The 19,664-nt window shown below is 49.5% G+C and overlaps 9 protein-coding genes across 15 annotated transcripts; 4 read left to right on the forward strand and 5 right to left on the reverse strand.

The window, feature by feature from the left end:
• The first annotated feature begins 15 nt into the window (after positions 1-15).
• Positions 16-3,305, forward strand: FOXG_03002 (uncharacterized protein). Of its 4 annotated transcripts, none has more exons than XM_018380484.1 (3): positions 16-1,195; positions 1,249-2,585; positions 2,639-3,305. In XM_018380484.1, the coding sequence occupies exon 1, from the start codon at positions 174-176 to the stop codon at positions 1,179-1,181; it is 1,008 nt and encodes a 335-aa protein (XP_018236768.1). In that variant the 5' UTR covers positions 16-173; the 3' UTR covers positions 1,182-1,195; positions 1,249-2,585; positions 2,639-3,305. The 4 variants fall into 4 exon arrangements, with proteins under 4 accessions (XP_018236768.1, XP_018236769.1, XP_018236766.1 ...); XM_018380485.1 differs by having other exon boundaries at positions 2,652-2,711; XM_018380482.1 differs by having other exon boundaries at positions 16-2,585.
• Positions 17-3,672, reverse strand: FOXG_03003 (uncharacterized protein). The gene is made up of 4 exons (XM_018380486.1): positions 2,728-3,672; positions 2,628-2,679; positions 2,062-2,574; positions 17-2,013 (listed from the first exon to the last, which is right to left on the reverse strand). Exons 1-4 carry the CDS (start codon positions 3,229-3,231, stop codon positions 1,337-1,339), a joined length of 1,746 nt encoding a protein of 581 aa, XP_018236770.1. The 5' UTR covers positions 3,232-3,672; the 3' UTR covers positions 17-1,336.
• Positions 3,673-3,784: 112 nt separating this feature from the next.
• On the reverse strand, positions 3,785-3,934 carry FOXG_18456 (uncharacterized protein; the record flags this gene model as incomplete). Its single annotated transcript, XM_018398536.1, has 1 exon — positions 3,785-3,934. The coding sequence occupies one exon, from the start codon at positions 3,932-3,934 to the stop codon at positions 3,785-3,787; it is 150 nt and encodes a 49-aa protein (XP_018236771.1).
• Positions 3,935-4,536: 602 nt separating this feature from the next.
• FOXG_03004 (uncharacterized protein) lies at positions 4,537-8,861 on the reverse strand. Of its 3 annotated transcripts, XM_018380488.1 has the most exons (4): positions 8,708-8,861; positions 8,308-8,634; positions 6,702-8,256; positions 4,537-6,650 (listed from the first exon to the last, which is right to left on the reverse strand). In XM_018380488.1, the coding sequence occupies exons 2-4, from the start codon at positions 8,569-8,571 to the stop codon at positions 4,798-4,800; spliced, it is 3,672 nt and encodes a 1,223-aa protein (XP_018236773.1). In that variant the 5' UTR covers positions 8,572-8,634; positions 8,708-8,861; the 3' UTR covers positions 4,537-4,797. The 3 variants fall into 3 exon arrangements, with proteins under 3 accessions (XP_018236773.1, XP_018236772.1, XP_018236774.1); XM_018380487.1 differs by having other exon boundaries at positions 8,308-8,861; XM_018380489.1 differs by having other exon boundaries at positions 6,702-8,634; positions 8,708-8,852.
• A 44-nt stretch (positions 8,862-8,905) lies between these two features.
• On the forward strand, positions 8,906-11,510 carry FOXG_03005 (uncharacterized protein). The gene is made up of 2 exons (XM_018380490.1): positions 8,906-9,265; positions 9,321-11,510. Exons 1-2 carry the CDS (start codon positions 9,077-9,079, stop codon positions 9,441-9,443), a joined length of 312 nt encoding a protein of 103 aa, XP_018236775.1. The 5' UTR covers positions 8,906-9,076; the 3' UTR covers positions 9,444-11,510.
• On the reverse strand, positions 9,508-12,868 carry FOXG_03006 (uncharacterized protein). Its single transcript, XM_018380491.1, has 3 exons — positions 12,654-12,868; positions 11,511-12,533; positions 9,508-11,464 (listed from the first exon to the last, which is right to left on the reverse strand). Exons 1-3 carry the CDS (start codon positions 12,723-12,725, stop codon positions 9,764-9,766), a joined length of 2,796 nt encoding a protein of 931 aa, XP_018236776.1. The 5' UTR covers positions 12,726-12,868; the 3' UTR covers positions 9,508-9,763.
• Positions 12,869-13,290: 422 nt separating this feature from the next.
• On the forward strand, positions 13,291-15,005 carry FOXG_03007 (uncharacterized protein). Its single transcript, XM_018380492.1, has 2 exons — positions 13,291-13,601; positions 13,657-15,005. Exons 1-2 carry the CDS (start codon positions 13,424-13,426, stop codon positions 14,238-14,240), a joined length of 762 nt encoding a protein of 253 aa, XP_018236777.1. The 5' UTR covers positions 13,291-13,423; the 3' UTR covers positions 14,241-15,005.
• Positions 13,313-16,024, reverse strand: FOXG_03008 (uncharacterized protein). The gene is made up of 3 exons (XM_018380493.1): positions 15,673-16,024; positions 14,916-15,627; positions 13,313-14,869 (listed from the first exon to the last, which is right to left on the reverse strand). The coding sequence occupies exons 1-3, from the start codon at positions 15,847-15,849 to the stop codon at positions 14,427-14,429; spliced, it is 1,332 nt and encodes a 443-aa protein (XP_018236778.1). The 5' UTR covers positions 15,850-16,024; the 3' UTR covers positions 13,313-14,426.
• A 1,178-nt stretch (positions 16,025-17,202) lies between these two features.
• FOXG_03009 (uncharacterized protein) lies at positions 17,203-19,086 on the forward strand. 2 transcript variants are annotated; one of them, XM_018380495.1, is made up of 3 exons: positions 17,203-17,855; positions 17,996-18,062; positions 18,117-19,086. In XM_018380495.1, exons 1-3 carry the CDS (start codon positions 17,734-17,736, stop codon positions 18,135-18,137), a joined length of 210 nt encoding a protein of 69 aa, XP_018236780.1. In that variant the 5' UTR covers positions 17,203-17,733; the 3' UTR covers positions 18,138-19,086. The 2 variants fall into 2 exon arrangements, with proteins under 2 accessions (XP_018236780.1, XP_018236779.1); XM_018380494.1 differs by having other exon boundaries at positions 17,996-18,546.
• Positions 19,087-19,664: the final 578 nt, after the last annotated feature.

Raw genomic sequence — 19,664 nt, forward strand, 5'->3', positions numbered from 1 at the left:
TCGCCGCCGATCTTTCGTTAGCATCACCCGCCAACACCAAAAACATCATCGTGAATCTTTGCTTATCTCATCAAGATCTCACGCAGCTGCTACCCTTGGTCAGCACAGTCTCTTGGTAATATCATGAGAAGCTTCAAATAGTGTTCCAATCCAGCTGCAGGCGGTCGGTACCCATGGCACCACGACTACTCCTTTTTGCTGGCGCACCGCCCCCTTCGTCTCTTACAACACAATCATGTACAATAACACAAATCGACGACTCTTTCGCTGAGTTCCTCGGGCTGGCCCCTCAAGAAACAGCTCCAGTATCGTCTCCAAATCTCGCACCATGGCGTTCTCTTCCCCTGAACAGAAAACCGCTTCACACAGGGTTCAGCCAGACCCATAATATCAGTATCAACCTCGCCAACCAATCCGAATTTTTCACCACGGCTGAGATCTCGTTTAAGGAACAATCTCAGTCTTTTGAGGGCGAAGATCCGGAGAATTTGTTGTCGCAGTTCTATGATCATTCCCTAGCTTTACACAATTCGATTCCATCATCACAGCTCGATAGTTTCGAGGAGACGACATTTGAGGAGACATCGTTTATGACGACGTCTCCGACAAGACAGTTGGATATGGTAGAGACTGTTCCTTCTCATCTCTCTGATTTGGAAGATATACCGCCGGCTCGGAGGATTCTGGCTCTCAATCCCCAGACTGTCACCCTCAACATTATTGCCGGCATTATATCCATCGCACAGCCACGAACTGTCACAACACGCTGGGGTCGCAGCCTCTCTTTAGTGGAGATTCTCCTCGGGGACGATACAAAGACAGGCTTCGCTGTGACGTTTTGGCTTGCAGAGGAGAACAATGCAGCTGCCGAGATTAGTGCTCTTCGGCGTCAGGATGTAGTTCTTATGCAGAACGTGGCACTTCACGTGTTCAAGGACAAAGTCTATGGTCAGAGTCTCCGTAGGGGCATGACCAAGGTGAGTCTGTTATGGAGAAGGGATGGGTCCGGGCTTTATTCGACGCGTGAGCTCTCCAAGCGCGGTCAGATGCACCCGCAGTTACAAAAGGCGAAGCAAGTAAAAGATTGGGTGCTCAAATTCGTAGGAGCTGATGTTGGAGTAAAGACAAGAGCTAGGAAAGCACGGGTTTCATGGGACAGACCACCAGATGACACACAATGAGGAGTCTTCGTACTGTAAGACCACTTTTATTAACCTTTCTATGATATTAGACACTTATTACTTCCAGCGCCAAATGCAACCGAGAGAAGAGAGACATCCGAGGGTATCTATGCAAAATTCCAATCGTCAAACTACGCTTCGATCCCACGATCCATTTAGACAGGCACAGCAGGCTCGGGCTTTCTGTCCTCACCATCGGGACCCTTCTTGACAGACTTCCATTGGAAGCACAGGCAAGTAATCAGGGCACAGGCAGCACAAGCAAGAGAGATGTAAAAGGTGTCCCGAAGACCCTTCATGTACGCATTGAGAACAGTGTCGAGCGCGTCGAGGCGGCCCATCTTTCTCAGAGTATCCTCAATCTCTGAAGCTCCAGTGTTGATGAAGATGGTCGGGTCGATGCCAATGTTATCAGCCTTGAGTGTGTCAATGAGGCCATTTTGGAAGACAGTTTGGGACACAGCCACGAAGATGGCGCCTCCGAAGGCTTGGCCGAACTGGACAACAGCGGTGCCAACAGGAACCCATTCCTGAGGCAAGACAGTTTGGATGATAAGGACACCGATCTGGAAACCTGCACCAATACCCAAGCCGGCGATGACTTGGTAGCCAAACCACTCCCCGAGAGGGGAATGAACGTCGAGGGTTGTGAGCATGCCGCATCCGATAGTGTAGAGAACCATGCAGGGGATGATGACATAGTTGTAGTAGCCAATGGCGGTGATGATACCTCCAGAGACGATGGAGCAGAGGACGGTAGCGAGCAGGAGAGGGAGGATCTTGATTCCAGCCTGGACGGCGCTAACACCCTGGATGGCCTGGAAGTAAAGAGCTGAGAAATGTTAGTTGGGTGGATGGCGAAGAGCGATGTGGGACTTACAGAGATAGTAGATGAGAGGGAAGAAACCGGCACCAAAGAACATGGCAAAAATGATGGCGGACAAGGTGTTTCGGTTCTTGAACAGACGAGGGGGGAGAGTTCCCTGATCACCCTTCCAGAATTGGATGCCGATGAAGATGGCAATCATAGCTCCAAAGCCACAGAAGAGACCGATGATACGCGAGTTGTTCCAGGGATATTCGGCACCACCCCATTGCAAAGCAAGGAGCAAGCAGACGATGGCAGGGATGAAGATGGCGGCGCCAGCAAGGTCGAGTTTGCGAATGCGATCCATGAAGGTCATGTTGATAGTGTCCGAGTCGTTGCGGTTAACATGGACGAAGAAGAAGACGATGATCATGGCGAGGCCACCGATGGGGAGGTTGATGTAGAAACACCAACGCCAGGTTGCGTGCTCGGTAAATGCACCTCCAAGAAGGGGACCGGCGACAGAAGCGATACCCCACATGCCACCAACGAGACCAAAGGCAAGAGGACGCTTCTCAAGAGGCACTGGAGTTGTGGTTAGTTATGGTCGCTGAGCTAGTTCATTGGGCGTCACGTACTGATGAGGGAGAGAATAACGATAGATCCAGAAAAGAGACCAGCCGTTCCAATCTAAGAGCTCTGTTAGCAAAGATCATGGGAATTGTCTAGGCAACTTACTCCTGCAATGGCTCGGCCGACAATGAACGCGACAGAAGTCGGCGCAACAGCAGAGATCAAACTTCCAATCTCAAAGATGAAGACGGCAGTGAGATACGCAATCTTGACATTGAAGTACTTGTAGATAGTTCCGTACATGGGCTGCAAAGCCGTGGTGGTAAGAAGGTATGAAGATCCATACCATCCAATATCCTTGACACTCTGGAACTGCGCTGTGATGGCGCCGAGTGCAGGAGCGATGATGGTCTGGTCAAGAGCAACGAGAAAGATGGCGAGACAGAGAGACGAGATGATGAGGGTAAGCTTTGCAGCGCTAGGGTATTGAGGCTGCTCGTCAGCGGCATTGCTGTTGCTGGCGGTTACAGAGCCAGCCTGCTGCTCCTTGTTGTCGGCTGAAGTGTCGAGGATGTTGTTGGATCCAACTTCGGTCTTCTCATCAGAGGAGAGACGAGTCTCTTCGACCATTGCGTTGGTTGGCGCCGTGGCGGGTGTAGTCGTAGCCATGGTGATGCTCCAGAATTATTGTGTTGTAGGGAGAGAAGAAAGAGAAGAACTGGAATATTTAATGTAGGAAGAATTAACAGTACCTAGCGTAAGGTACCTAGGTTGTTATGGTGGAGAGTGCAAACGGCCCCCAGGCAACCAAGCGTGATTGTTTCGGGAAGGGAGAGAGAATAATGCAGCCTTCCAGTATCTGTTTGCTTCTTCCGTCGTTTGCAAGCAAAGGGTGAGGATAGCTCGTGGAAGAACAAAAGGTTTTGGAGATGGGTGAGCGAAAGATAATAAATAATTAGCTACATACGTCAGTATCAGTCACTGGCACTGTTCATAGGTCCCCTTCCCATGTGATGGATGGATGCGAAAATCAAGCACTTGACGCTTATCCCCTAGTCTCATTCTCGTGGAAAACCCCAAAACATCGAAATATCCGAGTACCGCTAAGAGTATTGGATGTGATTACGATAACGAAATAAACGTCGTGGAGACGCGGCAAGGTATTCATCCGTGTACCGGCCGGCGACAGTTGCAGCCAGTCAGCAGCCCAAGACATACACGATCAGCGCTTTTGTCCCTTGTTCTCCAGTATAATCGGGCTGATTTTGGTTGCGAGTTTGATACGATAGGCGAGCTGAACTGTCATGCACTCGTGTGGGTCGGACAAATCACCAAGGCCGATGTCCGAAGGGTGGCTTATTGGAAGAGTCATTGATTTAGATCCGTCTGTAAATTTGTGACGGCCCTCACGTTTGACTCCCTTGTATCACATGGACTATTGCTGCATGGTGATATCGATGTCCGTTATAGACACTCCAACTCTTGATCATGACAGATACCTACCTACTAACTCATTCACACTGATGAAAGCTCTCTTCTCGTAAACGTCTACGAAAAATCCTTTAATGACATCTCCACAAGGCACACGCTAAAAAACAAGCCCGATCTTTGACTCCCGGTCCAGTGGCATAGATCCCGTGCCAAGGGCTGATCTCCCATCCTCAACGTGGTCTCGACCGCTCTCTTCTGCCCCAAGATTGGCTCGCTCGCTCAAATTTCCTCTCGTAAAAAGCTGCCCCGTTTCATCTTGTCAGATCCACTTTAGGAGTACCCTGCCGTGCATTTTCGGATACAACTGAATTCTCCGTATCTATCTCCGGGTGCCTTCGGATCATAACAATCTCTCGCGGACATACACGCTCTTGGTTCGAGGCCGACGACCGAATGGACGGACGAGAAAGAATCTGCTTATGGTTTGACTCTGACTCCATCCTTCACACACGTTTTACACGTTACACGTTAGATTGGTAACGCCCTTGCATTGTATTGCCAGCCGTGAAACCTCGTCATTTCCTTATACGGAGTCAGGACCTATACACAGCGTCTTGTCATACAGCCTTCTTCCTGTCGTGAACAGTGATAAATCCCTACACATGCATTTTGTGAACAAGCTGACATCAATAATCGTAATTTACGTGATAACCTCATTTATAACACCCGCCATCTATCTGCCCCTCTAACTATTGCTTACATTGCTGGCTTGATATGCGTAAATTTATATATAAAAGCTTATGCTCACTCTTCGGACTTCTCTTCTTCGCTCGTGTCCTCTCCGGGAACCCAGACCAAAAGTCCTTCCTCGTCGATCTTCATCCCTTCTGTCGGTATTATGCGTAGCACTTTTTGGAAATACTTGTCTCGTACCGTTAATTTCGGCCTTATCCATACTCCGTTGACGTGCGGTAACAACCGATAGGTCGTTGTCCGCCTCGACTGCGGTAACAGGTTCAGTGTTGTCTGCTTTGAACCAGAAAATGCAAAGTCCTCACTCGGTTCCATACTGAGACCAAAGGTAAGGAAGTGGTTGGATGGATTCTCGACTGTCATGTCCAGTTGCATCAGCCCCGGCATGCCATCTTCTGTTTTAGTGGCGTGATACACCGATGCCAGCACTCGCGGCTCTGTGCCCAAAACCAGATATTTACCAACGGGCATGGTTGTTGTGTTGACGGCTCCGTCGCTGCGGTTCTGACGTTGCCATTGAATGACAAATGCCAATTCGAGTGTGACAGGGTGTCGATCTTCCATCGTGAGCTTCTGGGCTATCAGATCGAATTGTGCCTCGTGCATCGTCTTGGGGGCAACAATGACCCCTTCCTGTGACACATTCGGTCCCTGGCTCACGTTGCATCTTGCACCACCAACGCATGAGACCACATTGAGATCCATCCCAAGAACCTTCAAATCTTCTTGGGCAAATGAGGCATAGTGGCACAGTAGGCACCACTTCTGCGTGAAGCCTCGGGCAACACCCTCTTCCGTATCTCCCAGTCCCTCAGAGTCAAATAGACTCGGCCATGGTCCAGGGTGAAGTCGTGGAACCAAATCGTAATTTGCCTCAAATGCATTCACGACGTTGAGCTGAACTGTCAATAATTGCATAATCGGTGTTGCAACGTCTGAGTCTAAGTGGTACGACGTCTTCAAGTGCAAATCGAATGTCGTGGGGCCCGGTGCTGCATCTATATGAAGCACCATCTTGACTGATGCTGTGCTCTTTATGGCACCCAAAGGAAGTCCCAAGATTTTGGCCTCCTCTGTGGTTGCTTCGGCGCTGCCCTCATTACCTTCCGTCACCACTCGGATTGCCGGTATTTCTTTTCCAAAGAGGTGAATATCCAGCTTAGCAGTAGCGGATTCTTCCTCGGCATTGATCAATTCGACCTCCAACTCGATGGCCTCGTTTGCGTAGTACTGAGCTGAGGGTTCCAAGAGTTTGATCTCCATCTTTGGCGGTCGAGGCTGAATACGGATGGTGCCTGCTTCTGGGCGGCTACTTCTGGGTTTTGATGAGCCCTGGATGTACCAGCCAACAATGGGATCTGTGTCGCGAATTCCAAGTTTAGCGTCAAGATTGAAGCTCGCATTGCTGTGTGAGAGTGTGACGGATGAGGCCGTAGCAGTTCCTGGCTCCCTCAAGGGAATTTTCATTTCGAAAACTCGTGTTTGACCAGGCCGGAGTGTCAAGTTAGAAGTTCCTTTGAGCAGTGTCGGCAGTTCATCCTCAGACCCTTCAGCATAGTCTTCCTTCAGCGATAACGACAAAATGGAGATCTTGGAGGTCGATGGCGAGTCCTCGTCCTCCGAAGCCCCTTGCTCCAGTAATATTGGTCTGAGGCTCCCATTGAACTCGACCTTCAGGGACTCAAATGAGATCGGAACAGCATCGAGAAACGTGTGCGAGGTGAGCGCAAGCTGAGCGGTACATGTCTCGCCAGCCTTGCCCTCTTTATTTCGAAACACGAAAGACGCTGAAATGAACGAGCCGGTCTTTTCGTCGCTTAGACTAACTGAGGGCTTCTCCTCTGTTGTAATTCCTTCGAGTGATCTGGTAATGTCGTAATGCCACTGTGGCTGCCGCACGAACTCTGGTCATGGTTAGATATATTACACTCGAGATTATGAATCGAAATTCTCACTGTTACTCATGAGCTCCCAGTCCGCAGCAACCACTAGGTCTGCACGGCGAGCTCCCAGGGCGATTCTTCGCAAAGTTAAACACAGGTCCTCTGATATATTGAGCCAACCCTCCGATCTGAACGCCACATCCTCCCAGAATGGTAGTAGGGTTTCCACAGCATCATCCCATTGTTTCAAATTGGCGAACTCCCTTGCGCACTCTAACGATATCTCACCCGTTACGCGCTTTTGCTTTCGAGCTCGGAATTGTGAGGTCGCCGCTTTGAGACAATCAATGACCAATTGCGCATGGTTTACTCCTTTGCCCGATATTGGGTATTCTTGGTACGGCTCTGGGCACATGTACGTATCGTATGCGAAGGCCTTGCTGGCTACCGCTGATGCAGGAGTTGTATCTGGCGAATTCCTATCCTCCTCGGGCATCTGATACGCAAGCTTCCGGCGAGCCACAAGATGACGTGCCGCTATGCGATACCAGTAGCCTGTATGGTGCAGCAACTCCCATGGTGACACTCGCTCGCCTAGGACAGACTTATCCGGCGGGACAAACAGAGCTCCCGTTGCTGGCGCCAAAGCTGGCAGGCCTACTCTTTCAATCAAATTTGCCATGACTGTAGCCCACCGAGCTTCCCAGGCCTGCCATCCATAGTTGTTGGTCCCTCGTCCGCGTCGATCGACAAAGTCAGCAATCCGTTCTCGATGCGAATGCCACATTCTGACAGCCAGCGTAGTTTGGCCCAGCCACAAGTGACATCTTAAGCACCGGATAGCTATGACATCCGCCAAGAGTCGCGCCTCATTCCAGCGAGGGCTCCAACTGGGGATTATGTCCAGCACATCCTGTCCAAGAAGTACCTCGTATGCTTGTTTGAAAAACTGCAGCGCCGCATCTGTGTCTTGTCGGAATTCTGCAAATATGGCTGACTTAAAATCGTATCTGAAATTCCAGTCTGGGAGTGAGAGGGTCTGGGATGTCCCGGTCGTAGGTGGCACGGTCGGTTGAGGTGCTATTCCACGCGATCGCTTCTTCCTGGAATGTCGTCCAAGATCCCGGTAGTATTCCACAGCTGAAGTGTAAAGCACGCCCAGGACATTATCAACAACCTGTTTTAAATCGTCCTGCGACTCCTGTGATGGGATGTAAAAGACCGACTTTGGGTCCAACGCTGTTCCTCTCCGTATGTTCTCCAGTCTCTCTTGAATCCCTTCGGCCAACGACAGAGGAGCGCCTTCGCCGTCCGCAAGCAGAACAATAGCTAGCCGTGTCTTGTATCCTGAGCGTAATAAAGCACTCTTGAGATTGTTGATATCGGACTTGATATGGTTATCTTGAAGCGTCATGGAATTCGGGTCGTTCGTGAGGGGGTAGAAGCACAGGTACACGCTAGGAACGAGGTCCTGATGTTTCTTAATCCATTGCGCATCAATATGACCATCCGGATATAGTGCCGATGCTGGACTGAGCGGGGAGAACGGCGAGTGTAGAGTCGGGTGTTCGCTGAGCGGTTCGATGCCTTCTGGGAGACGAGCTCGACGAGGTGGTAATAGAAACGACTGTCCCGCATGTTAGAACAAGGCTTTGTGTAGCACCCCGCGCAAACCTACTCTTCCTGTAGTCTTAATGCGAAATCTATATGGTTCATTTCTCTCAAAGGCACTCCACGACTTTGCGCTCGCATCAACATCCTTGAAGTATTCCGCCAAAACCTCTGCTTCTTCGCCCCCGATAGGTGGTAACTCTGATCGGAGAAGGATGCTCTGTTCCTTTAGCTCTGCGCTTAATGGGAGCTCGTTCGTCTCGGAGTTAAGGCCGGCGGCCACTAGAAGGGGGACATTGTGGTCCAAACTTCCCGTCGGATACCCATCCATGGTGGATATTTTGAGATGTCGAAGGCATGGGTTCGCGACGGCGAAGGTAAATTGAGCTTAGAGCTGATGTCGCCAGACGACGTTAGCCATCCTTGTCCATCGCAAATGCCCCTCGTTAGTGTAGCAGCCCACTTACATGGCTCAAAGGCATGGAACAAGAAACCGCCCAGTGGTAATATGCTGCTTGTTGAACGCAGAAGAAATAGGACCAATGTTTTCAGACTTCTCAAGCACCTTTTGAATCAAATCGACATCATCATTTACCCAAAGACTGTCCCAGCAGCGGGAATATGAACGGTTGGCCGTTAACGGCACCCCTGCAACCCATCAGCAGCTCCTCCGGAACCGGAACAACGCCAACCGCCGAATCTCCAAAACTTCAAGATTCAACCTAGCGAATGCGACGCCGGCGCCAATTGACCTCGGAAATCCCCCATACGCACCGCCTCCGACCGACGAATTGTCCAACGACGAATCCGATCGTTTTTGTCTCTAATCTCTCGCCATGAGACCTACACAAGCCCTGTCGGTCGGCCGATACCGCCACCTCAGACTCACAACCAAGGATGTTGGAAAAGGCTTCTACAAGGGTAACCGCACTGGTTCCATGGGTCGACACACAAAGTATGGAGGCTACGTTATCGAGTGGAACAAGGTCCGAACATATGCTGTGCCACCGCTGAAGGATTTCAAGGTGAGAATGGAAGCATGTTGGTGATTCGGACGGAAGACTAATCGTGGCGGAATAGCTTACACCTTTTGTGAGCCGACAAGTCAAGGCGGAGCCTGGTGACTATAAGGGTCTCGATAAGGGTCCTCAAGATCCTTATTTCTACGTTGAGCAATGGAAACGATTCAACGGTGTGGATTAAACAAGCGAAAAATGGCGGTCATAGAATTGGATGATTTCGACAGAAGGCGAATCTAGAATGCCAGCTGGAGACTTGGGACTCTCTAGCAAGGCTGTATATACCCGTGTACATTGTACCACCATGTATGATTATGGACTCATTCGGTCAATAACGAACAAAAAAGACTTGAACAATCCTATTCTTTGTGGAATGATGACTATGGATATTGATTACAAAGGAAACAAAACGATGACAACGATTGTGCTTTGACACGAGATATCCTAATTGAACAAAACTGAACAATTGACTGTATCCAACCTTGCGCCAAAAAGAACTCCTTTTTATGAATCCTCCTCTTTCTTGACTCGGGGCAGCTCCTCTTGAGCCGTGACAAATGTGTCTAAACCAGGTCGCTCCAAAGGCGTGGTAACCAAGCCTGGTTCGTCATGTATGCCGTTCTTCTCTTTTCCAACCCCGTTCTCTTCGTTCTTCTCAACTGGTTCTGAAACCTGAATATTTGGGCTCATCGGCCTCGAGGTGGGCATGGCGGTAACATTCGACTGCAAGGTCTTCATACTGGCAGTGTCTGCCTCCCTTTTAAGGCTGAATGGAACTGCTGTGCCGTCGAGGAACGGTCGCTTGCCTGCAATCTCAATAGTTGGTGCATCTTGAGAAGTAAGTTGAGTTGACTGAGAAGGCTGAGTTGAATCATCATCCTGAAAGCTTGGACTCATAGGTCGTGAGCCTGGAAGTTGCGTGACGTTGGACTGAAGCGTCATCATACTAGCCGTCTCGGCATCCTTATTAAGACTGAACGGCAGTGCGATGCCATCGAGAAACGGTCTCTTACCAGCTACACCAGTCTCCGGCGCATAGTCGGGGCTGAGTAGACTGGGCTTCGCGGCTTCTTGCTCCTTTCGCTGCTCTATGAGATGAGCAACTGGCATATCCTCGGTGATGGGCTGGCTACCCGTCTGGTTCTCGTCGGTGACTACCTTGGTGTGAGATCGGCTTCGTGCTCGGTTCGGTTGTGACCGTGATCTATCCTGTCCTTCAATATCAGCAAAGGAGCGAGCTCCTTCGCCCTCAGCACCAGTGGCAACTCTTGTCTCTGGCTGTCCAGCTGCCTTCTTCTCTCGTTCGACTGTCATCTCGTCGTGTTTAGATCCCCAGAGCGACCACATTGCCAGACCCCAGCTCTTCTGTTGTTTCTTGCTTCCTTCTACCAGCTTTGAATCAACGCGCCGTCGGCCTGCCAATGCAGTCGGGGGAGGGCATTCGCCAGGACCATAATCATGGTAGCCAATGGCCATATCGCTCACCATCTTTTTATGGACCTTGGCCTTGTTTGATGCATATCTATGATCCCACTCTGCCTTCTTGGCCAGCCATTTCTTAACTGTTCCCTCCTTTACAACTCCAACCAAAGCAGGTTCCATACAACATGATGGCAACTCAGCCTCAGGAGCCAACGGGAGAGTAGCACCATGACGAGTAACTCTTTGTCGAATCATGTGGTTCTTGAACGGTGGGAGAGGGTCGCCAGCCTTTCCAACCTGGCCAGGCTCCGAGTGAAAGTCTGAGTTTTCTGTTTCTGGGGTTTTAGGAGGGTTTTTTTTGGATTCGCTATCGGATCCAGATTCAGAGATGACGGATATATCGTCGTCGTCAAGAATTTCGATGCCACGTTTCTGAGCCCGAGCGAGAGCCCATGCACCGAATTGGGCAACAGACCTGTACATGTATTTCGCGGGACGAGTGAAACTCAGTGTCGGTGCCACATGACAAAGGTCATCCCAAACTTGGAGTTGGACATCGGTGGGCTTGTACTTTTGCAACAAAGCTCTTCCTTCTGGGGTGAGAGCTTCTTCCGGAGGCGCATATTTTTCAGGGTTGGCACATTTGTGAGCTAGGTATATCTGCTCATCTCGTAAAATTTCCCCTCCTCCTACCATAATCAGGAGTGGAGGGAGTCCTCCTAGTGTAGGTTGCATGACTGGGCTGACAAGAGGGTGTGCAAGAAGCTCGTTGGTGGCATACATCTGAGGTTGTCAGTTTCTGGTCAAACTCATCTTTTACGAAACCTACCTGAATCTGATCTTTTAGCTTGACGAGTTGGCCATCAATGGTGACGGAGAGGAGCTTTTCGGGGTTGATGGGAATTCCGCCATTGATCCACTCCGATCTTGATGAAGCATCTGACGGTTCTTTCTTTGCAACTGGCGCTTGCTGCTTCTCCTTAAGTTCATGCTTGCCAGGTGTCTTCTTCCCCTCGTTCTTCTTTTTCAATGCCTCTTCTCTCAACATCACAACATCGTCCTCGTTCGGCGGTGGCCATGCTTTAGAAGGCTTGTGGTGAAAACCTGCCTGTGGTATATAATCAAAAGGGGCCTCGCCCGCAACGCTGGGGAACGAGTGTGTCAGGTCAACCCATGGGCTGATGAGGATAGCACCAGCAGGCAACGGGAGCCCTTGATCGCGTAGAACACACAAAAGAGACATGACCATTCCACCGCCCGCAGAGTCTCCAGCCAAGACAATTGTCGTTGGATCTTGAACAGTAAGCAGATAGAGGTAAGCTGCAAGACAATCGTGAAGGCCGCAAGGGAAGGGAAACTGCGGCGAAAGGCGATATCGAGGCGCAAAAACGCGTGCTTTGAGCTTTCGAGCATGTCTCTGCATTTGATATCGATGTTCATCAACACTACCAAAGTAGTATGCGCCTCCATGGATATACATCATGACGCGCCGCGTCTGTCCTCCTTTTTGCTTTCGCTCGTAGGCGTCCGCGCGCATCTCAATCCATTCCGCGTCGAGAGGCGTCGCAGGTTTCCGCCATTGCCACCACTTCTCGCCGCCGACTTGCTTGATACCGTCTGGGCCAAGTTGCTTCTGAAGAAATTCAGCGGCGCGTGTCAATTGATCTCCGGTGATGGTGACATCTTCGACTTTGACCCATTGGGGATGCGGTACCCATTGCGCGGTGAATGCTTGGAGTTCTTCAACAGTGTGGTGTGATGCATACTCGAGGAACGATCGGATCAGATGGAGACCTTCATCGTAGGAGAGATGCGCAGTTGGACGTTGTCGCAAAGGCTTCCTGTTGAAATACTAGAGGTTGGGAGTTAGTTTCTTGCAAAAAAGAAAGAAATCTCAAAGTATCAGAAGAATTGGGCTTCGTCCCCTCTACTGGCTTAGAGGTAGATTACACAAAATGATGAAAGTACGCACATGAGAGAACAAAGTCGAGACGACAGTAGGCGTCACAGCGAATGACACCGAGGTGGTGTTGAGCGAGTTCATGGCTGTCACTCACTCGAATCACCGAGTCCTTGGATACACAACAGACAATCAGTGGCTTGAGGCTATTAAAGACGCGCCATGTGCCATGGCATGGAAGAGTTCAGTTCAATTCAGCTGGGCAACAGGTGCAGCTGAACCCAAAACCTAACCAATTGCTAGTAGGGGTCTCATGATGTCATTCTTTGATGGGACGCAACCAATTCCTACCCCTGACTCCACGAAACCGGGGATGGCTGATGGCTCGACGGACATAACAATTTTAAACCTTTATCCTGACGGGACGAAAATACTTAGACAAGCTTAGGATAACTTGGGATACTCTAGAATGACCTCAAGAAGCCTTTGATCGGTTTATTTTAGTACCTTGATTAGGTATCCTAAGTCTTGTTGCTTCCATTCCTATAGAAACGGGTCGTGTCTGCCTTCTGCATGCAGCGAGTGAGTCGCTGGATGAAACCTGACTTTCATTTAAAGATGGCCTGTGCTTTTGGTTTGTGGGGAGATTTGCAGCCAAGAATCAAGGCCGAGAGACTGGAGAGCTATACAAAGCACAATATAGAGTTGGAAACTTGGTCGAACCAGAAAATATCGGTAATACTAAGATCCTGCCAATTCGTATATTGTATTCAATACATTTCTTGTTAGATAATGCACTTGATGTTATTACCAGGGACAAGACAAAATTAGGTCTCTCCCTGATGATCAAGGGACAGGCAGGATTGAATATGTGGGCCGCTTCTCTGGCCGCAGCGGGTCTAATCGATAAAACACCAAATTTTTTATGCAGAGCCATCTTCTTCAAATTGCCCCTCCAAACCCCGCCAAAGCTATCACCACAATCATGGCCTCTACAGAATCTGCACAGAAGCTCGGCGGGTGAGTCTAAACCCTGACGCCAAGAATTCGACAGAAGCTAATCTAAATCTTCTAGCTGAACGCCAATCCGAGTTCGAGCAAGCCGTCGCATACGCCCTTCACCTATGGCCTGCCCTTACACTCTCAGTCCAGAACGGCTGGGGTGGTCCCGACTCTGCCGACAAGCGCGATTGGTTTGCCGGTGCCGTTGCCGACCTCTTCCCAGAATATACCGATACACCTCCCAAGAATGGAAAGGTTCCCGAGGATCCTGATCTAGAAGAGGTTGAGACTGTCCTGCTCCAGATCATGGTTGACGAGTTCGAGGTCAACGTCGACGACGACTCCGGCACAGAAGTTGCTGGAAACATTCTCCGTGCTCGCGCGAGCTGCACTCTCGGAACCTTTGACGAGGTCAAGGCTCTGCGCACACGCTGGTTGAACCGCAAGGGGACAAAGGTTGAGGGTATCTTCAAGAAGGCTGAGGATGCCGACCAGGACACAGACTGGGAGAGCGATGAAGACGATTCAGAGGATGACGAGGGTGGCGCTGATGTCGAGATGGATGAGGCCCCCCCTCTGGTTGCGGTTCCTAAGGAGAAGCCCCAGCCTCAGGTCGACGAGGATGGCTTCACGATGGTCACCAAGAAGAAGAAATAAACGCAACAAAGACATAAAAACAAAATGGGGGAGCAATGGAACATCAATAACGAGTTTCTGGCATTGATACCCACAAGTTACAGGCTCTGGTTCTTTCAACATGCCACAATGGTTTCACTAATTCCGAACGCCAAACTGGACAGCGACAATCCTATCCTCTGAAACATATATTGGAGTTTCCAACGTCTATTCCCAGTCCTCATCGCTATCTGAGTCGTCTTCGTCACTATCATCTTCCTCATCACTGCTCTCCTCCTTCTTCTTGGCGTCCTTAGGATCCTTGGGGCTATTGGGAGTCTGTGTTGTCTTGCCAGATGCTGCACCGACAACATCGTAGCTAGCCTCACTATCCGCTTGTGACTTCTCGTCATTTGACTTGCGGGGCTCAGTTGGCTTCAAGAGGGTTTTTGCAGGTTGGGTAGTGGTGGCAGTGGTGGCAGTAGTGGCAGTGGTGGCAGTAGTGGCAGTGGTTGAGGGGGTAGCAGGGGTAGTCTTGGGCTCGTCCTTGGGTTCAACCTTGGTCTCAACCTTAGTCTTAGCCGCGGGTGTACTAGTATCATCGGAAGCGTCAGAGTCATCCTCGTCGGAATCATCATCACTCCAAGCAACATCATCCTCGGCGGAGGCAGCTGTCGGTTGTTAGCAAGAGCACTATTGAATAGCCAATTGACTCACCCTTAAGAAGATCTCGTCGTCTAGCCTCAGCTGTCTCAATACCATGACGAAGGAAATAGTAGCGCTTCCAGAAGTCAACGTAGGGAACCTGGTCAGGAACCAACCTCTCCATAGTAGCTCGCAAGTCGGGGAATTTCTGTAGATCATCGTCGATTTCAGGTGTTTTCTTATCAGCATCAAAATCTTTTGACCACGCTGCATAATCAGCACTATTGGGATCTTTTGTGAAACTCTCCGTCGATGTGTGAATAACGTGTAGTTGAGCATCAAATCTTGATGTATGAATTACACGCTTGCCTTGAGCATCCTTACTCTCGAAGAGAACAGTGCCACTCTGGTCGGATTCCTGTGGAGGTGCAATACTGACGGCATCACGAAGGAAGTTCCGGACATTGCCGCCAAACTTGATAAGGGCCTCATCAGCGGCATCCTCGGCTTTCTGGAGGTCCTTTAACCTCTTGGCAGCTTCAGCTCTGAGCCGAGCCAGGGTGTTCTCGGACTGTTTGGCCTCTGATGAACCATCCTGTGATGCCCTAGGTGTGGTGGCCTGATCATTCTCGCCGCCTCTAGAGCTTTCGCCGCCAGTCACGGTGTTGAGTGAAAGGTTCCTTGTATGGCTTAGAATTGTTGATCGAAGGCCAGTAAGTCCTTTTGATGCATCTTCACCTACTTCCGCCAACTCCTTGGAGGCTTGTGTATATACTGATTCGCCCTAAGCATGTTAGACGGGCAGGATTCGAGAGCTGAGACCTCATACCTGCTTCACAACATTGCCAAAGAAGCCACCAATCCTGGCACCCCATGGACTGTTGGAAAAGGCCTTATATGCGTCTTGGAGGTCCTCATTCAACGTTGACTGAGGTTGAGGACTCTTTGGCTCCTCCGTCTTCTTAGCGTAGCCATCTTCTGTGATATGATCATAAGCCAGATCCATGGCGGCTCGCTATTGTATCGTTCTTAAGCCGATATGAGTCAAGACTATGATTTAAGGCCCCAGTATGAGGCTTTGTGAGTCTTTTAATCCGTTGATGGTTAATTCATTCGATATATCCTGTCGTCTTGATATCCCTTGGACTTGAGCCTCCTGACCGCACCTGTGGCGGGGTCCAATGGCTGTTGGGCACGGGCCAATGCTCACGTGAGCGCCCTTTGGCCTGGCTCTTAGTTCTTCGCTACCCTATAGCTGTTCATTTTGCTGTCATCTTCACAAGTTTTTACGTCTTCTAGAAGCGGTTATTGCCTAATGTTTTATAAGTTTAATTGTTATTTCTCCTGGTATTAATATCGCCGGTTGTTCTTCTTGCATAAGTAAATATGCTTTCTGTGATGAGGTTTCTCGTATCTTACGTCCTCCCTGAGCAATCGCTTGAACCCTTGGACATTAACCTCAACTCAACTCCTCACTTTTGACTCTAATTTTACCGATGAGGAGCTCATCGACAACATCAAAGCCAAGCTCTATTGCCAATGACGACATATGAAAGCTTACAATGAAAACGGTTACTTGCCAAGCCTCATGATCATTGAGTTGTCCTTTCAGACCTTGGTCAAAAAACGAGAACAGCTAAATCAGAAAGTTATTTTAAATTCACCTTGAGCAATACCCCGCAAGCAGGAGGGTATTACTTGGCAAATGCTTCTCAGTTGAGCTTAAACTTCCATTTCAGCTCACAACGCACAAATTTAATCGGTCCCTGTCACCCAAACTGCCACTGACGTATCTATTGCGCAAGACAAGACTGCCGACCTGGGGGAACCCTTGTTTCAGGACCCTCAATCCTCAGAGAGAAGATGGTGTTGATACCCTTAGAAAAAGTCCTCAAGGATGGACCCTGAACCCGTCATATTCCCGAACTTTATCTTATCAAATTTACCACATTGACACCCGCGGTTATTGATGATATTGTGGCATGTTTATCCTTAGGCAACCGATGGCAATGCCTTGTTTACCAACATTGACGTCGATGTATCTCGATCGTCGGCTTTACACGGGCAGAATTTCCGTCTAAAAAGATCAGTTGACCTCGATCGCGATCTGAGAAAACGCCTAGAACGAGCCACAGCAGACGCCAAAATGCAGCTCGACGTGTTTGGATTGGCTCCAGTAACAGGGGCATTGGATTGGGCTTTGATCTTGTATCCTCACAAGACGTGCTTTCGACAAAGTGATGCTGTCATTGTGCATGAAGACATGTGGTTTTCAGCCAATCACGTAACCGTCCCTGAGCCAGGGCATCCATACTGGCAATCCTCTAGCTTGGAGCCGCAAGTTGTCTGCAGTGATCATCAAGCTTCCCGTTCCTCGGTCTATTATCATCCAATGATATCGAGGGAATCACAAGTCAGCCAAGACCACTCCCCGGATCGAAACAATAGTGGGCTTTGGGGCGCTGGGCAACATCTTGGCTTTTGGTTCAAAAATGGACTTTCCCATCCCTGCGATGACGTAGTATGCTATGCAGCTTCGCAATCCAGACTGCTCCAACACCGCAACTGACGTCACACACGATCGCGATCTGAGAAGCAGATGCAGTGCCCCTCCTCACAAAAGTGAATCTTGCTAGAGAAGCCATAGTGATTCAGTGTGGGTAGCTATCAGGAGCTACCTCCGGAGCTCTCTCCTGCCTGCTCCTCCTTGCCCACGCGTGCCTGCATCTTCAAGGTGAATCACGAGCAAGGAACCTTCTCTCCAAGCACTACTTAAACCCCTTCTCCTCCCACCTTAACCTCATCTTCTCTCACTATCACACACTCTCATCTTCAATCAACACAAACACTCACAAACAACAACCAACCCAAACCACCAACCACTATCACAATGGAGTCCCTCAAGCAAGCCGGCAACTACGTCGCTGAGACCGTTCAGCAGGCCACCTCTGGTGCTTCCAAGGAGGCCAACAAGGAGGTTGCCAAGGACGGCAACGTCCCCATCTCCACCCGGTAAGCCCTTTCCTCCCTATCCAGGTTACCCACGAGTCCCTCACGGCCTCAACACCACGAATACATCTTGAGCCTCACCCAGGCCCACTCAACACGGCTTCACCTGATGGTAACAACATCTTGCTAACATCTCTCTGCAGTGCCACCGCTGCCAAGGATGCCCTTGGTGACAAGATTGACGAGACCACTCACGACAAGAAGGCCGACGTAAGTCCTCAACTACGATCGATTAGATTACACGAGACTAACCGAAACCGACAGGTCCACAAGGAGGCCATCTAAGTTCTCTCATCCAGTATTTCGGATCGACATGAAAACAACATGAATCGACATGAATCGGAATGGCGTTGAAAGGGAATAGCGTTGGGACTACATAGGCTGTATTTACCTACACCTAATACAAACAGTCAAACACCAGAACTACTAGAGAGGGTAGAGTGAAGTGAACATATTGTGATTTGATACTCGTAAAACATTCATTGCTTGAACGGAAGTGGGGTCCAAGTTTGGTCTATTCTGAGCAGATTTGCTCGTATGAGGCTGTGAATGTAAACATTGTACTGAGCGAAAAAGTGTAACGGAACGACACCTAATCCTGAGCCTATGGCTGATGGCTGAGAAAGGGACCGCATATTATGTAAAATATCAAAAACATATCTGCATTGAAGCCTTCCTACTCGAACGTAATGCACTGGCTGATGTCGTATGTTTCGGATTATGTCCTTTCACCAGTAAAGGCGTGGCTGTTCTTCTGCGTACCACAGTGGAATAGGAGAATGGAATAACTTACTGAACATTGTCTGCCACTTTACGAACAAGTCAGGCCTTGGAGAACACTTCACAGATATGCCCACGCGGTGCTCAAAACTCTTGGTTTGATTAAAACCATTCTATTGCCAACCTATGGAATGATGCTTCTACCTACTGAGGAGCCGATTTCGTGAAGATATTAAGGGCATTTGAATGAACAGTCATTGACATTCTTCATGTTTGGCATGAGTCTGAGACAGAAGCAGAAAAGTCTGTTAAAGGTTCCGTGAAATTCCTGATCTCCGGGCAGCTTTGGTCCCCATTTTCACAATGCCAAACCCGAGGAAAGCTCAACACGTTCATCCTGAGAGAGTAGAATTGCCGTTGAGCTAACTTGCCGCACATACTACATGAGTACAGGCTATAAGCCATGGATGCCGATATGATGGAAGCCTGGCTTGCGAGACGGAATACCACAGATGGGAACCGACGCCTGACTTCAAATGCTATTCTGCCGCCATTCGATGTATCTATAGAGGTTTCTGAGTTCTTAAAAGACAATTGCATCGCCAGTAGGAGCTTCCCGGAACCTGAAGAAACCACAGCCATCACCGTGGAATTCAGGGGGTTAGACATAATCAGGTAAAGGAGTCATGAAGCCCCTCCAAATTTATCATAAACTGACCTACCATTTCTTACCACTTAGGGTTGATTTCATTTTTCTTGCGAATTGAGGTCAATCGACAACTTCAGGTAATCTATTGATCAACATTGCCTCACTTCGTCATGAGGGTACCGCTCGCGACACTGCTTGATTCTGACTGGTCTTATACGAGCCTGGAGTACGGAACTCTGCCACATCAGCTGTTAAGTCCATCGCTGATGGCTCGGTATTGTACCTCCGTATGATCCTTTGGACCCAGCAAGTCATCAACCTCGATCTCCACCCAGAGTTCGAGCGACCTATGCTCTTCGCGGAACAGATGGCTGAGGTGTTTTGTTCCTCGCTAGAAGCCAGGACCTAGAATGGTTGTTAAGCGTCCGAACACAGCGTCGATA

Source organism: Fusarium oxysporum, chromosome 8 (genome assembly GCF_000149955.1).
Source record: "Fusarium oxysporum f. sp. lycopersici 4287 chromosome 8, whole genome shotgun sequence".
NCBI lineage: Eukaryota > Fungi > Ascomycota > Sordariomycetes > Hypocreales > Nectriaceae > Fusarium > Fusarium oxysporum.

What these genes read in the sequence shown, in the direction of transcription:
- FOXG_03006 (XM_018380491.1), bottom strand. Translation starts at nt 12,725, where the DNA reads ATGAACTCGCTCAACACCACCTCGGTGTCATTCGCTGTGACGCCTACT. An exon ending in TCTCGACTTTGTTCTCTCAT is followed by an intron (nt 12,534 to 12,653) that starts GTGCGTACTTTC and finishes CCCAACCTCTAG; the next exon opens with TATTTCAACAGGAAGCCTTT. An exon ending in AGCTAAAAGATCAGATTCAG is followed by an intron (nt 11,465 to 11,510) that starts GTAGGTTTCGTA and finishes TGACAACCTCAG; the next exon opens with ATGTATGCCACCAACGAGCT.
- FOXG_03008 (XM_018380493.1), bottom strand. Translation starts at nt 15,849, where the DNA reads ATGGATCTGGCTTATGATCATATCACAGAAGATGGCTACGCTAAGAAG. An exon ending in TTGGCAATGTTGTGAAGCAG is followed by an intron (nt 15,628 to 15,672) that starts GTATGAGGTCTC and finishes TAACATGCTTAG; the next exon opens with GGCGAATCAGTATATACACA. An exon ending in ACGACGAGATCTTCTTAAGG is followed by an intron (nt 14,870 to 14,915) that starts GTGAGTCAATTG and finishes AACAACCGACAG; the next exon opens with CTGCCTCCGCCGAGGATGAT.
- FOXG_03009 (XM_018380494.1), top strand. Translation starts at nt 17,734, where the DNA reads ATGGAGTCCCTCAAGCAAGCCGGCAACTACGTCGCTGAGACCGTTCAG. An exon ending in AACGTCCCCATCTCCACCCG is followed by an intron (nt 17,856 to 17,995) that starts GTAAGCCCTTTC and finishes ATCTCTCTGCAG; the next exon opens with TGCCACCGCTGCCAAGGATG.
- FOXG_03004 (XM_018380488.1), bottom strand. Translation starts at nt 8,571, where the DNA reads ATGGATGGGTATCCGACGGGAAGTTTGGACCACAATGTCCCCCTTCTA. An exon ending in GCATTAAGACTACAGGAAGA is followed by an intron (nt 8,257 to 8,307) that starts GTAGGTTTGCGC and finishes CATGCGGGACAG; the next exon opens with TCGTTTCTATTACCACCTCG. An exon ending in CTGGGAGCTCATGAGTAACA is followed by an intron (nt 6,651 to 6,701) that starts GTGAGAATTTCG and finishes AACCATGACCAG; the next exon opens with AGTTCGTGCGGCAGCCACAG.
- FOXG_03003 (XM_018380486.1), bottom strand. Translation starts at nt 3,231, where the DNA reads ATGGCTACGACTACACCCGCCACGGCGCCAACCAACGCAATGGTCGAA. An exon ending in TCGGCCGAGCCATTGCAGGA is followed by an intron (nt 2,680 to 2,727) that starts GTAAGTTGCCTA and finishes CAGAGCTCTTAG; the next exon opens with ATTGGAACGGCTGGTCTCTT. An exon ending in CCCTCTCATCTACTATCTCT is followed by an intron (nt 2,014 to 2,061) that starts GTAAGTCCCACA and finishes AACATTTCTCAG; the next exon opens with CTCTTTACTTCCAGGCCATC.
- FOXG_03005 (XM_018380490.1), top strand. Translation starts at nt 9,077, where the DNA reads ATGAGACCTACACAAGCCCTGTCGGTCGGCCGATACCGCCACCTCAGA. An exon ending in CACCGCTGAAGGATTTCAAG is followed by an intron (nt 9,266 to 9,320) that starts GTGAGAATGGAA and finishes GTGGCGGAATAG; the next exon opens with CTTACACCTTTTGTGAGCCG.
- FOXG_03002 (XM_018380482.1), top strand. Translation starts at nt 174, where the DNA reads ATGGCACCACGACTACTCCTTTTTGCTGGCGCACCGCCCCCTTCGTCT.
- FOXG_03007 (XM_018380492.1), top strand. Translation starts at nt 13,424, where the DNA reads ATGATCAAGGGACAGGCAGGATTGAATATGTGGGCCGCTTCTCTGGCC. An exon ending in TCTGCACAGAAGCTCGGCGG is followed by an intron (nt 13,602 to 13,656) that starts GTGAGTCTAAAC and finishes TAAATCTTCTAG; the next exon opens with CTGAACGCCAATCCGAGTTC.